This window comes from Triturus cristatus, chromosome 10 (genome assembly GCF_964204655.1).
Source record: "Triturus cristatus chromosome 10, aTriCri1.1, whole genome shotgun sequence".
Lineage (NCBI taxonomy): Eukaryota > Metazoa > Chordata > Amphibia > Caudata > Salamandridae > Triturus > Triturus cristatus.
The window spans coordinates 275,336,660-275,350,089 of record NC_140593.1 but is presented as its reverse complement, the minus strand read 5'-3'; the positions used below and the strand labels follow the sequence as shown (position 1 = coordinate 275,350,089).

The following is a 13,430-nucleotide window of genomic DNA, read 5'->3' as shown; positions in this document are numbered from 1 at the left end:
TGAAAATGGACCTGTAAAAAAATATATATAATCTTATTTATTCCTACACTTCCTGAACTTCAGGACAAGGCTGCATAATTCCAGTGGCCCTCTTTTTAATGAAAGTCTTGATAAAGTGGGGGAGTGGTCTTTTTCATAGATTTTTTGTATAGCTACTTATTATGGGCCTTTTCGAAGAATTCTTAAATTTTACAGATAAGAGAATAAGGAACAAGGTGATTGTAAGGCCCACGTTTCTAATTCATTCCTATTCATTAATCAAGTTACTTCCTTTTCACACTTGGCTTGATAAAAGGTAGTGATAGCAAGCAGAGAAGGCTTACTTCAGTGTGCGCTAGAGGGATAGTGACTCAGATAGATCATAACAGAGTATTGTCAAGCCTGTGTCTCTCCTAGTGATGAGGGGCATAATTTAGAGGGCAATATAGAATGAAACCCTCAAGGTAACGCGCGACTCACAGTGCATAGCATTTACATTCACCTACACCCACCTTACATCGACTTCTCTCCTGAGCCCCACCCCATTGGCATCCAAATAGAGCTTGATCACACCACAGACAATATGTTTTGGCCCCTGGAAAACTGTTTGTGAGTTCCCCTGGTGTACAGCATCGCTAGAAACCATTGGCAAAGCCAATATGTACCAAAGGCTAGCCCTATTAGCTTTACCAGTATTTGTTTATTGTTATTCTTAGATGCTTAGTGGTCACACGTTAGTAGAAGCATCTTTTGGCTGGGAGAAGCACAGAAGAATGTGTCCTTACCTTGACATACCTCTACAGTGACTGCCTATACTTTATATTAAATAGTTACTTTGACCCCTTTCCTTAGACCCTGATCATTACCCTGACCTTCATCCCCTTCCTTCTTTTATTCCTTTTTTTGAGGGGGGCAGGGCAGAATATCAACTTACATAGTAGAAGACACTTCATCATCACCCAGCCTAAATCCATTGTCCTGCTCCTTCCAGATTTTATTTACTGTTTTGTTTTAGTTTTCTTACTAGTTGAACGCTCACTACTTTTTCCCCTTGTACTTTTGTGGAAAACAAGATAGATTGTTCACCCCTCTACACATCTCCTTTACCAACTCTTAATTTTTATAGCACAGAAGATTGCTGCACATCAGCCTCTACCTTTGATTCTCAACATCCACTTTCTCCAATCTATTCACTTGTGGTTCCTTTGTATAAAAAAATGAATGTAAATTTAAATTAACCTTTTTACAGCTGCAGAAGGTCTTCTTATCCTTAACACCCTTTTAACTTTTTTAAGTCGAAGAAGTCATGAAGGAATACTACCATGTTTCATGATTAGTTTTAATGTTTCTGAACTGGGCTTTCTCACAGTTTACTGCCTGTCCTCAATGGGTTCTTGTCAAGGACTGGACGCTCCAAAAATTTGTTGAATGCCCTTCTGCATTGCCCGAGAAAAGGGCAAATCCTCACTATAGACACAATGCCAGAATAATAAACATGAATGGTCACTAGTGTTTCACTTAGAGGGTCAAAAATAGAAGACAAAGCCCATGAAGGTAAAAAAAACCCTCCTTTGGCAATATTATCTTGATTGAAGATAAACATAGCCCTGGAAAATACTGAAAGGCATCGAAGTCCTCCTGGCTTAACGAAGGAGACAGGAGTCAGACTATTCCAAGAAAAGCAATCTAACCTGTTGGAGGCAAAAATCAGTGACAAAAATCGAAACAAGGAGAGATGAACACAACAAAACATCAGGGAATACAGTGCATTGCAGTGCACTTTTCTCTCCAAAAGCCTATGTTGCATATGATTTAAACAGGAACAGACATCACAGGAAAACACTCTGCAACGTCTTGGATTGGGAAACTCGTACATCCTCTTATGGACATACCACCATCTTGTGCGGGATACTAATAAGATTTGTTTTAGCCCTGTTCCAGGAGCTCATGGCAATTGGTTGATTATGCAAAATAAGCCAAAGTTGGACATCCTGCATGCTGCACAGAATACTGCAGTTCTGCCTCTGCTTTGCATGGAAAACTCTTCTGGTTCACCTCGAGCACAAAAGCAGCACACTGCCCCAGGTGGCGAGGTCACTCGGCAGCAGCCCGATCAACGTGCCTGATGGAAAGCTGCTCCGCCTTTTCACGTGATTCTTGGTTACGGGTGATTACAGTACCCATCTTGTATATGGACAAAGGGTCCTTGAAGTACCTATGGAGAGAGACCCCAAGGGCTGGGCCTGCTCCTTCTTGTACTCAAAACAGAAGAGTGGATACACTGATTAATTTGCAGAAGAAGCAGCAGTGAAATATTACATAGCTTACTTGTTTGCCCACTGTATCTGGCAAAGGGTAAATTATGTTTCCCAGCAGTAAATCCTGTGTACCGACGTAACACATTCAAGAACTATGACTATTGTGTCCACATTCTTTTATCTGGCACTCAGAATATAGTTTAATCACCTTAACTTCTTGATACAAGCAAACTGTGAGCTGAATTTACACCCTGAAACAAGAAACCTTTTGGAAATACTGCTGGAGGGTCTGGGGCGGTTGCAAATTTATTAGAGCTGAAAGTCTTTTGTGAGCACAAATTGGATACGCTACACCTTATTAAGATGTTGTGTGCTGCAGCATGAATACATAAAGATGCTTTTTTACCATTGTGTTCTATTTTTAATTAGAACTTTTACTCCTTATACTAGAATCTTTTTTCAAGCCTTCTTAGCCTAACTATCCAGCATAGAAAATAAAATGGCTTTTACTCGCCTCTCTTTAGTCCGATAGTCTACAAAGGAAATGTAATTGAACAACTGTACTATTCGAGTGAGAAAACTTCAGAAGGGACTACCAAAGTCAGGTCTGTGCTGCTAAAAGCAACTATTTCTTAGCTAATTATTGTAGTTAGAATTAGAATTTCAGAGTTTTATCCAAGGTTAAAAGTGTCTGCCAGTTCCTCTGATGAGACTTACCTGTTTCAATGCGGTGAACAAACTGTTCATATCCACCACAATACCTGTGTAACTATTAGGCACCATCTGGATCCTGGTGCACTTTGATCGTGCTTTTCAATCAATTAGGATTCGTATAGCACGGCACATCACCCTGGTGGGTATCCAGGCACTGTGGATGGACCGGTTGGTTGAACAGCCAGGTCTTGAGTGCTCTTCTGAAGTCCATGAGGGTGGTGGAGGTCCGGTGGTGGAGGAGGGGCAGGTCGTTTCAGAACTTGGCAGCGAGGTAGGAGAAGGATCGCGCCCCCTCTCTCCCCCCCCCCCCCTCCTCAGGCTCAGCGGATGTGTGGGACATGAGCAAGTGCTAGATGGGCTGAGCAGAGTTGGATGGTTGAAAGTCAGTCGGTGTTGATGTAGGCTGTTGTCGAGGGCCTTGAACACGTGGGAGAGTAGTTGAAGTGACATCTCTTCTTTATTGGTAGCCAGAGGAGGTCTCTGAGGTGGGGGGGGTTATACTAGACCATTTTGGGAGGTCTCGTATGAGTCTTGCTGCTGTGTTTTGGATGGTCTTGAGCCGTACGATTTGTTCATGTTTGATTCCGGCATAGAGTGCATTGCCGTAGTCCAGTTGGCTGGTGATGAGGGCCTGTGTTACTGTTTTTCTGGTGCTGGGTGGGAGCCACCTGAAGATCTTACAGAGCATTTGGAGGATGCAGAAACTTGAGGAGATGACTGCATTCTCCTGGCACCTCATGAAGAGCTCGCTGTCTAGTATGATACGTAGGTTTCTGGTGTGAATGGTTAGGGTTTCTGCGGGTCCGATGGCCACCAGTCGTCCTAGGGGAGGGGGTTCAGACGAAAATTAGCACTTCCACCTTGTCCAGTCAGGGACATTGGTCATAGCATTCTGGAAGTTTACTGGAGGTGTCTTCGGTGAGAGAGAGGATGAGTTGGGTGTCGTCAGCGTATGAGATAATGTTGAGTCTGTGGTTGCAGACGATGTTGGCCAGTGGAGTCATGTAGATGTTGAAGAGGATGGGGCTGAGTAAAGAGCCTTGAGGGATGCCACAGATGGTGATTTTAGGTTTGGAAGAAATGATGGGAGGCCTGTTCTTTGAGTGCGTCCTGTCCGAAATGAAATGATGAGTTTGAGTGTGTTGCTGCTGATGACGTTGCAATATAGTCTGTTGACCAGTATGTGATGAGATAGTGTAAAAGGCTGCGGAGAGGTCGAGGAGGATGAGGGCAGCTGGTTCTCCACAGTCGAGGATGGTCCTAATGTCATCCGTCACGGCTATGAGGGCTGTTTCGGTGCTGTGGTTCGAAAGGAAAGAAACCTGATTGGGAGGCATTGTCTTGCTTTCTCTTCAGAACATCTGAGCAAGATTTCAAAACACCAGGATACAACATGAATAATCTTCAAAAGAAGACTTTATACCCCTTTAGAATACCAAGGTGCAACATAAACATAGTTCAACATTCATTTAAAGGGAAATATTTATTGCAGCAAGTTCCCATATATCAAATAGCAATGATGCACATGTGAAATAAATGCATATAATGAATGTATATACACAAGAATAAATGCATAGAAAGATAACTGCAGTTACACACAAATGAATGCATAGAAAGATAACTGCATGTACACAAGAATAAGGTAATTAAAACTTGGAATACATCAAAGGCTGTTTGTTTAACATCATCTCTGCCAGCACAACTGGGGAACCTGTTGACAGTCTCAGGCAGAGAGAGCCCCAACCGCGCACCACAGCCCTGGGCAGTGTGTCCACTCCACAGGAGAGTTCCTGTCAAAGTACGAAGAGGTCCCCGTCTTTATACTCTTACTAACACAGAGAGAGGCTTCTAGAAGCTTCCCCTCACTTCATCTGCACTGCAGGTGCTGGCTGCACTCTTTGCGTCGAGGTCACACAACGGAGCTGGTTCCATGAGAGCTGAGGCACATTTCTTCTCTTTCTCTTCATTGGGCCTTGTACGCAGCTCACTCTTGTCTGTTCTAGCAACTTATCTCTCCCGCTCAGTGAAGTGAAAAACATAAACATTTCTGTGTGTGCACAAGTAACCTGGGGCCTGCCAGTGTTTGCAGCTGAAAGGCAGGGTTAGACAGACATAAGATGAAACTGTACTCACAAAATTTAGTTAAAGCAACATGTAGTCAACGGTCAAAACATGACCTCACAATATATATAAATTCCTGTAGCATTACAGGCATCCAGCAGGTTGTTTCTCTCAAGGTGATCTGTGAGCTGGTGGTTGATGGCTTTCTCAACCACCATTGCCAGGAATGGGAGTTGAAAGATGGGGCAGTAGTTCTTGAGGTCGTTGGGGTCTGTGGTGGGTGTCTTTGGTAGGGGGTCTTACTTCAGCGTGTTTCCAGGTTTCTGGGAAGGTGGCAGAGTTGATGGCCGAGTTGCGGATGTGCATGAGTGGAGGGTGAATCTTGTCCTGTCCTAGGTTGAATTCTGGTGTGGGCAGGGGTCCGTCGAAGCGCCAGAGTATATGGAGGTCATGATGGTCACTGGTCTCGGTGTTGAGGGGTGTCCAGTCAGAGAGGTGGTTGCACTGGATTTCAGCTGGATCGTGGGTAGAGTGAGCTCCATGGGTTGAGGGTCGAAATTCCCGTAGACAGTGTTATCTTGTTGTGGAAGTGGTTTGAAAGGGCATCACAGAGGTCCTGGGTGGGTGGGGCTGCGTTTCTGACAGCTCTTGGGGAGGAGAATTCCCTTATGATGTTGAAAAGGTCCTTTGCGTGGTTACTGATGTTCTCAAGGTGTGTAGCATGGTGATTTTTTTGGGCTTCTTTGTGGGAGTGGTGATAATTCCTGAGAGCGAACTTTAGCGCATTATGGTATGTAGGGTTTCACCTGGAGAGCCATCGTCTTTCTAATCGTTTGCATTCTCTTTTGATACAAGGAGTTCTGGGGAGAACCATGTGGCATTCGTTGGACCTCTTGGTGGGTGATTTGGTGGGGCAGTGCTGTCGGCACTGGCTGTGATCTAGTCGGAGTAATTTTGGCCGGTCTAGTTCACTTCGTCCGAGGTGTGGAGGGCTGTGGCGCTGAGGGCGGTTGTCCATTTGGTTTGCAAGACTTTCTTCCAGCTGAGTTGTGCAGGGGTGTGTGGTGTGGCTGTGTGTTGGATTGTTTCTGCGATGGTGAAATGGACGATGTTGTGGTCTGACCAGGTGACTTCTGAGGCGTGGCTGAAATGGATTCTGTCGCTGGTGGTGAAGTTGGGGTTGAGGGTGTGTCCGTGTGCTGTGGGTGTGGCTCGTAACGATTTGCGCCAGGCTGATGTTGTGCATGTTTTACAGGAGTTTGGCGGCGTGGTTGTCGGTTGGGTTGTCGAGGTGGACTTTGAGCTCCCCAGGAAGAGGTATGGATTGGATTTGCTGGCTGGGGGGGTGCGGTTGATGATTTTGGCGACGTCGTTGCAGAATTCTGGGTGGGGGTCTGTAGGCGAGGGTGCAGCTGACGGTTGTGTTGGCATTCACATGAATTTGGAAGTTGAGGTGTTCCATGATGGTAGTTGAGGCTTCCTCTGTGGTGGTGAGTCTGATGATGTCTTAGTGGATGATTGCTATTCCTCCTCCGGGTTGGGCGGTCTTTGTGGATCATTTTGTAGCCATTGGGGGTTGCGGTGGTTATGTCCAGGGCAGAGGCTTGCTTGAGCCAGGTTTCGTAGATGAAGACTGCGGCTGGTTTGGCATTGGTGTGCCAGATTTCCATGGCATGATTGCCGAGGGATCTGGCATTGATTAGCATGCATTGTAGCCAGTTCTGGTGTTTGGTGGTTATCAGTGTGGTTTTGGAGGTGTGGCATGTGAAGCCGCAGTGAAGGCAGACAAAAGGACCTTCCGTGTTTCCTGTTTTTTGGGAGCATCATGCAGTGTTGGGTCATTTGAGGTTCAGGTATTTGAGTGCGGTGGATGAGTAACTGATTCTCTGGAGAGGTCCAGGGGTCCTGGCGTTAGGCACGGTCCAGGTGCCGATGGTCTTGCCTTTGGAACGCCTTTGCGTGCTTGCTGAGTGCGCCCGCTGTGCCGCCACGCAGCACACTTCATTTTATACTGGGTGGGCTGGTTGGGGAGGTGGGCGGGTCCTGGATGTAGGGTGGGAAAGAAGAGTATGTCCAAGCGACACGGAGGCTCTGGCTTGGGTCGCTAGGCAATGCCGGCGATCTGCTTCATCAGAGTCAGGGGTTCTTGTTGCCAAAGATCAAGGCTGTAGAAGGCGTTCCAATACACGATCAGGCTGGCAGGCTTTGAAGGCAGCGGTGGAGAGCAATAAGGGAGAAGTGGCTGCCCAGTCCAGCAGAGATCTGGAGTGCTCTTTCACTTTGATTGGGGATCCCCTTTCCAGCAGTTCCTGTCCCAAGTGCAACACTGCTATGGGGACTGTGACCTCAAGCAGGGATCCACCCGCTACAAACGTTTTTGGAGAGAGGAGTGTGGTGGTATGGACTTGTGCTCCCCCAGGGAGAAATTTCACTGAACCTCAGGGATTTTTTGGACCAAAAAAGGGTTGGGGCGGCCCACAATGGTCTATACTCTATAATAGATTGAGCAGTCTTTCTGTTCACCTCTTTTCCACCTTGGGGGCAAACACACCACTACAAACCAAGAAAAATGGTAGACAAATGACTGGCCTGCCTAGGCATCGGGTGATGCACCCTCCCTAGAACGGGCCCAACAGTCTTTCTTCCCTCAGGGCATGGATAGGGGTCTTTCCCCTCAGTCTGCCCCCCGCGCAAGAGGGTGCTAAAACGCCGTCAACCCAAGGATTTATTTTAAACAAAAAGGCGCAATGCCCCACCTCTAAAGTCCTAACAGTCTTTCTACCTCACCGGGAAAAGATTGGAGGATTCAATCCCAGTGAAAGCCCATTGGATACCAGATATATATAGCATCAATGGCTTTTGGAGTATTTGTAAAAAAAAGGGGCCCGCCGGCTGGAACTCAGGACGTGGAAAAAGTGTGACTGGCAGGGCCAACGTTGAGAGGCCCGCCTCTACTTGAGAAGCTTTCGGAAGCAGCCAGGGTTCGTAGGGGTACTTTACCCTTGCACATCGTGCTTTTCAAATTAAAGCCAATTTATAGGCATATTACAAAATCATTCAGGAAATGAATAATATTTATTTACTTCTTTGGTGTTATGCGATTACAATATTGTTAAATGCTCAAGTGTTTTTTTTTAGTATGATCCATCCTGCGTTAAAATTAGCATTTCAGAACATATATTATCCCTGCTGCCTAAGCATCACTGCCTATTTAAGCTAGCCACAACCTCCGTGCTACCAATTCACATTTCTCACTGGAAGTGTACATTTCCATCATATAATGTTCTATAATTAGGCGTTTTGTGTTGTTTACCTAATTGCTAATGTTCTGCAACAAAACGCCTTTGATTTTATCACAAGGGAATCCCTGCCGTGTATATGAGTAGTTCGCTTACTGATTTTTACTGTAGTAGAACAACAGTTTGTTCACTCGTTGTTCACTGGGGTTCTCCTGACTGCTCAGAGTGTCATCACAGCCAGCTTGATTTAACGTCTAGATCAGTTCATCCATCTTCTTCATATGGAAAAATAATTAGGACATGGCGTGAGGAGCTGTCCTTTGTACAACAGGGAGTAATCCCTGCATGGATACACCCTCTCAGGCAAAACACTGCATGGATACGCCCTCTCAGGCAAAACACTGCATGGATACACCCTCAGGCAAAACACTGCATTGATACGCCCTCTTAGGCAAAACACTGCATGGATACGCCCTCTCAGGCAAAACACTACATGGATACACCCTCAGGCAAAACACTACATGGATACACCCTCAGGCAAAACACTGCATGGATACACCCTCAGGCAAAACACTGCATGGATACGCCCTCTCAGGCAAAACACTAAACAGGATTGTCATCACTGTGCACGCATTTCTGGCTTGGCTTTGCCCAGTGTCACTACGTGCTGTCTCATTGTAGAGGCCAGGAACACAAACCGTCAGTTGTGTGTAGTCAGTGACGAGCCTGACGGTATTTTTGATAAAACATTGATAGAATGACTATACCTTCTTTTCACGGACACAAATGCATGAAGCTTGACTATTATTGATCATCGCTTGTGCGTAATGCGGAACCCCAACGTAGTCCTAGGCAGCTCTATGTGTATGTCTAGCATTTTAATGCATCTGTGCAGCTACTGCCTTATAAAACATTATAATATAGTCTCTGTGTGATATTCCAGCACTTTAGGCAGCTGTGGTGTTTAAGTTAACTTAAGCCCGTATGTCCAATGATGCTACCATCGTCTCTATCTATTGGGTGTACTGCACTATTTAAACTTTGAAATATTGAGGGTGTTGGGAGGTTGGCAGGGGTGACCCAGCTAGACAGTTTGCTTGGCAGTTGTATTATTTTTAGCCTCCTTGCGATAACCATACAATCTGCTTCTCACATGATACATGGGCAAGTGCTCTCTGGAACACATACAGTAGAAATATACAGCCTAGTGCCATTTATTTTGCATTAAGCTCGATTGCATCTCGTTGGTATATCATTTTGTACTCAAATGGATTTTATGCAGTAGGGCCATGAAGTCCCATTCTTTAACTCCTTATTCTGGTGTTTGTGTATTTTAGCAATCTTGAATACGATGTCTAATTATATGAATCATTTACGGGCATGTCTATTTCGCATGTAATTGTTATCATAATATTTTTGCAGATATACCCCTAGATTGACTCCTCATGGTCTGGACTAGAACAGTCACCCCCCAGAGAATACTGCGCTCACCGAAAGAGGCAGATAACTTGTTTGGCGAGGCATTATGGTGGAATGTGCCTCCTCGTTCTGTGTGCCATCAGCTACGAAACTGAACATATTATGATATACCATTTCACACAGACATTCCTGTATATTAATGTCTTTTAATAAACGTGCTTTTTTATGTGTTGGAGCGTTCTGTGCCATGTTGGATTTAGCTGTGCCTCTTACCTGGATGCAGTGTTAAACATGAAGGCTTCAATTATACCAATGTAATTATAAAGTTTTTATCACTGGTGATTGTAGTGATTTGAATTGAATATACAGCAATTATTGATTATCTCTCCTGAATGAATGAGATTGATGAGCTTTACAAAGAAATTACTATTTGTAGGCGCCAGTTTACTCCTTCTCACTCACACTAACTGGCCCTACCAGCCAGAAGAAAGAATGACTGGTGGGACAAATGAGATTTCTGGGCACATGCAGCTGAAGTGAAAGATGCATGATTTATTCCATTATTTCTTATTACTTATTTGTTTGTTTAACCGTTTCTTTTACTGGGAAATGCAGGCATTTTAAAATAGCTGCAAAGAAAATCAAATAGGTTCTTGGAAAACTGTTAACTGTCCTCTTCGTGTTACTTTCAAGCCGAAGGAGTCTGTCCTGATACCACTTTTATTGAAGATGCTGTGCATGAGCTTCTTAAGACTCGACGCATTCTCAAGTGTTCTTACCCATATGGATTCTTTTTGGAACCTAAAAGCACAAAAAAAGAAATATTCGAACTTATGCAGGTAAATGTAAATTATTCCACCTGTTACATTTATTAAACAAGGTATGCCTAAATATGATTGGTTTGGCTTTCCGGGTTTTTGTTTCATCCGCTATTAGAATGCATAGGTCTTGTGCCTCCTCGGAAGACGTGTAGCGCCAGCCACACATGCATACAAACCTAGATACTTTCTATACACATACATGTGTTGTGTACATGCAGAGGAAGAATATCAACTATGGTAAACATTTGTATAGGAATTTTAAACATCTTAATAATTTAGGCAAATAATGAATATGTTCTTAAAATGTAACAAGACTAAGCTGGCACATTTCCTAGATTCAACAAACATTTTCTGACTCACAGGTTTAGGGAAATTATGTGTTTCCATTTGCCAATAAGAGTGGATTTGGTGTTTAAAACATCCATCATGTATGTACTTCATCAAAATCTGATACAAAGAGTACACATCAATGCCAGAGCAGTTAGAAGAACAGATGTTTTATGTTTGTTTGTATTGTGGAAAAAATTTATTTGGTAGGTGTGCATTTAGAAATGTAGAGAGTAAATATTTTATTTGTAGCTGTAGTATGCTCTACCAATAGATAGTATTTATCATGAAGAGTAAAATCATAGAATAAAAATGAAAAACTGTTTGTTTTTATTAAGTGGTATATTTTTTTTTTCAACATTTTCACAAGCATAGACAATAGTAAATGTAGTTAAAAAATATCAAAATATTTATTTCACTTTTTTATTGGGACCACAAACAGTGCAGTAAAATGGATGTTCAAGAGATACATGTTCCATAGGTAAAAAATAGCTGGTAATTTTCCATCATATATTTTATCATTATCTCAATAGGCATCTTGTGATGAAAACTATCCCCCTTTCCATTATGTAAAGTAGGGAGGATGTAGTGGGGGAAACGGAGGGAAGCAACTCACCACCTAAAGACTAGTGATTACTATGAGCCATACAGTACTCCAGTTCCTACCTTTGTCATCTTACTTGTATTGTTTTTAATGACTGTCAGCAAAGTTGCTTTCATAATAAACTTGCCTTTTTGCCCATGACATTTCCCAAGCACCCTGTTGTGCCCTATTATGAAACATAGCCAAAAATTATTCAGCTACCTCCACTTGTGTAAAGACGTGTACTGATTTCTCTTGTGTCACTTGGAACTTAGCAGGGCGCCAAGGAGATACTTTCTATTTGAAAGCCAGAAAGTATTTCTTTATACTCTGTAGCCTCTGTTTACTTTTCTGCATTGATGTGATGTAATCTGGGGATAGTTATATTTTCACCCTTTCTAATATTGCTGTCTGCTGGGTGCTCACAGAACCACCACTTTCTCAGCCACCACTCCTGGTAGTTAATCTGCCCAGGGCACTACAGCACAACTGAGAGAGTCGGGTGGAAGTATCTCTAATTTCAGAAGATTCTGCTTGTTAGCAGCAAGGGAGACTTCCTCAGCAAACCTTGTTATTTATATTAACCACATGCCGGTACCTGTATCCTCAATTTGTTTTAGATGGGCCTTTAGCCACATCCTGGGTGATATTGCATAGTCTCTAAATAGGCAATGTGATGCCCCTTCAATCAGAGCAAACTCTATAAAGTCCAGATTTGCAACCATTCTCGGTACCTCCCATTATATAATCCAAAATTTTACCAAATTTCCATAGGTAGCAGAGCTTGATCTATGGATGTCATGTTCTTCTCAGCATTTTCTGTAGAGTACTATATGTCTTGGATGCTCACCTACTAACAGGTGGATGCAGTAGTCGCACCTTCTCTCTTTGAAGCTGTCAGAAGTAAGGGCTACTTCTTCCTGTAGCCAGATCGCTGCAGCAGGTGTTTCTTTGAAGGGTCACTGATTGGAGGAAAACACCATATAGCATAAAAATCTTCAGGCAGACAGGATATCCAAAGCAAAGAAATGTTAAGGAACCTGGCAATCAGACAACTCAGACCGAACCAGCAGGAGCAGGGTTCAGGGAGCTTGAGTAGAGTTCTAGAAGATGACTCCGGATGCGAGGAATTGAAGCAGGAAACCAAAGCAAGTAACCGGAAGTGAATCCTTCCACCACAGTTAATTGAGTGTTTGCAACACATGGTTGGTACCCAGAGTTGCAGCTCCTTTTTTATAGGGTCAAACAAAAGAAGTATGTAAACCAGCATTGGCATAGCCAATAGGTCTCGCCAACAAGTTAAAGTTGTTGCACATTTACCAGCATTCAAGTTAGGGTGACTAGATTCTGAAAACAAGCCCGCGAGTGGTGCAAAAAGGCAATAGTGTGCTGTCTTTTTACAAAGACGTACACAAACGCCAATTAAAATATTCCAGGAAAAATAGCCACAAGCACGAGCTTGTGAAAAGTGCTGGTCAGCTCCAAGAGGCCCTCTCCTATGACAGTGCATGCGTGCTGCGCTAGGCTCAACCTAAAAAGGAATCAGGAAGTGGCACACAGTTAGTAATGCAGCCATGATAGATTGGAATGTGATATAATTACAGGTCATGTGGAGAGGGACATGCTGCTTTGGGAGCAACCAAATGTATCACTCCCTGTTTCTTTACGGAAGGTTTGAATGGGGACCATTTCTGTAAGAAGGATTTTACAGATATGGGCCGAAAAGGAAATTTAGAATAAGTGTTGGAAACTGGATTAGAGGTAATGGAACAGCTAATATGGTGTTTATCACCCTTGGTGGTAGCAGAATGTATAGAGAGTCAAGAGTGGGTCCCAGAGAGAGCGGCAAGCGCATGGTGGATCAAACATATCAGTATGCCTTCTGAACTGTTAGAGGCTCCTTAGCGCGCCTGCAGTCTTTTCGTTTACATTGCCCCTTTTCCACTACATTAAGCCTCGGGTGGAAGAAATCTTTTTTTTCTCTGTTTTGTTTTTCCCTACTGTAAGTGGCACTGCAATGTTGCCAGTA

General features: G+C 43.7%; 1 protein-coding gene across 3 annotated transcripts in view; it reads left to right on the top strand.

Moving 5' to 3' along the window:
* Positions 1-13,430, top strand: part of ANKIB1 (ankyrin repeat and IBR domain containing 1) — a 556,103-nt gene that overhangs the window by 388,649 nt on the left and 154,024 nt on the right. For all 3 annotated transcript variants that reach the window (XM_085631084.1, XM_085631082.1, XM_085631083.1), the window contains exon 15: positions 10,364-10,509. In XM_085631084.1, the coding sequence (XP_085487210.1) occupies positions 10,364-10,509 (146 nt within the window). The remainder of the gene's footprint in view (positions 1-10,363; positions 10,510-13,430) is intronic.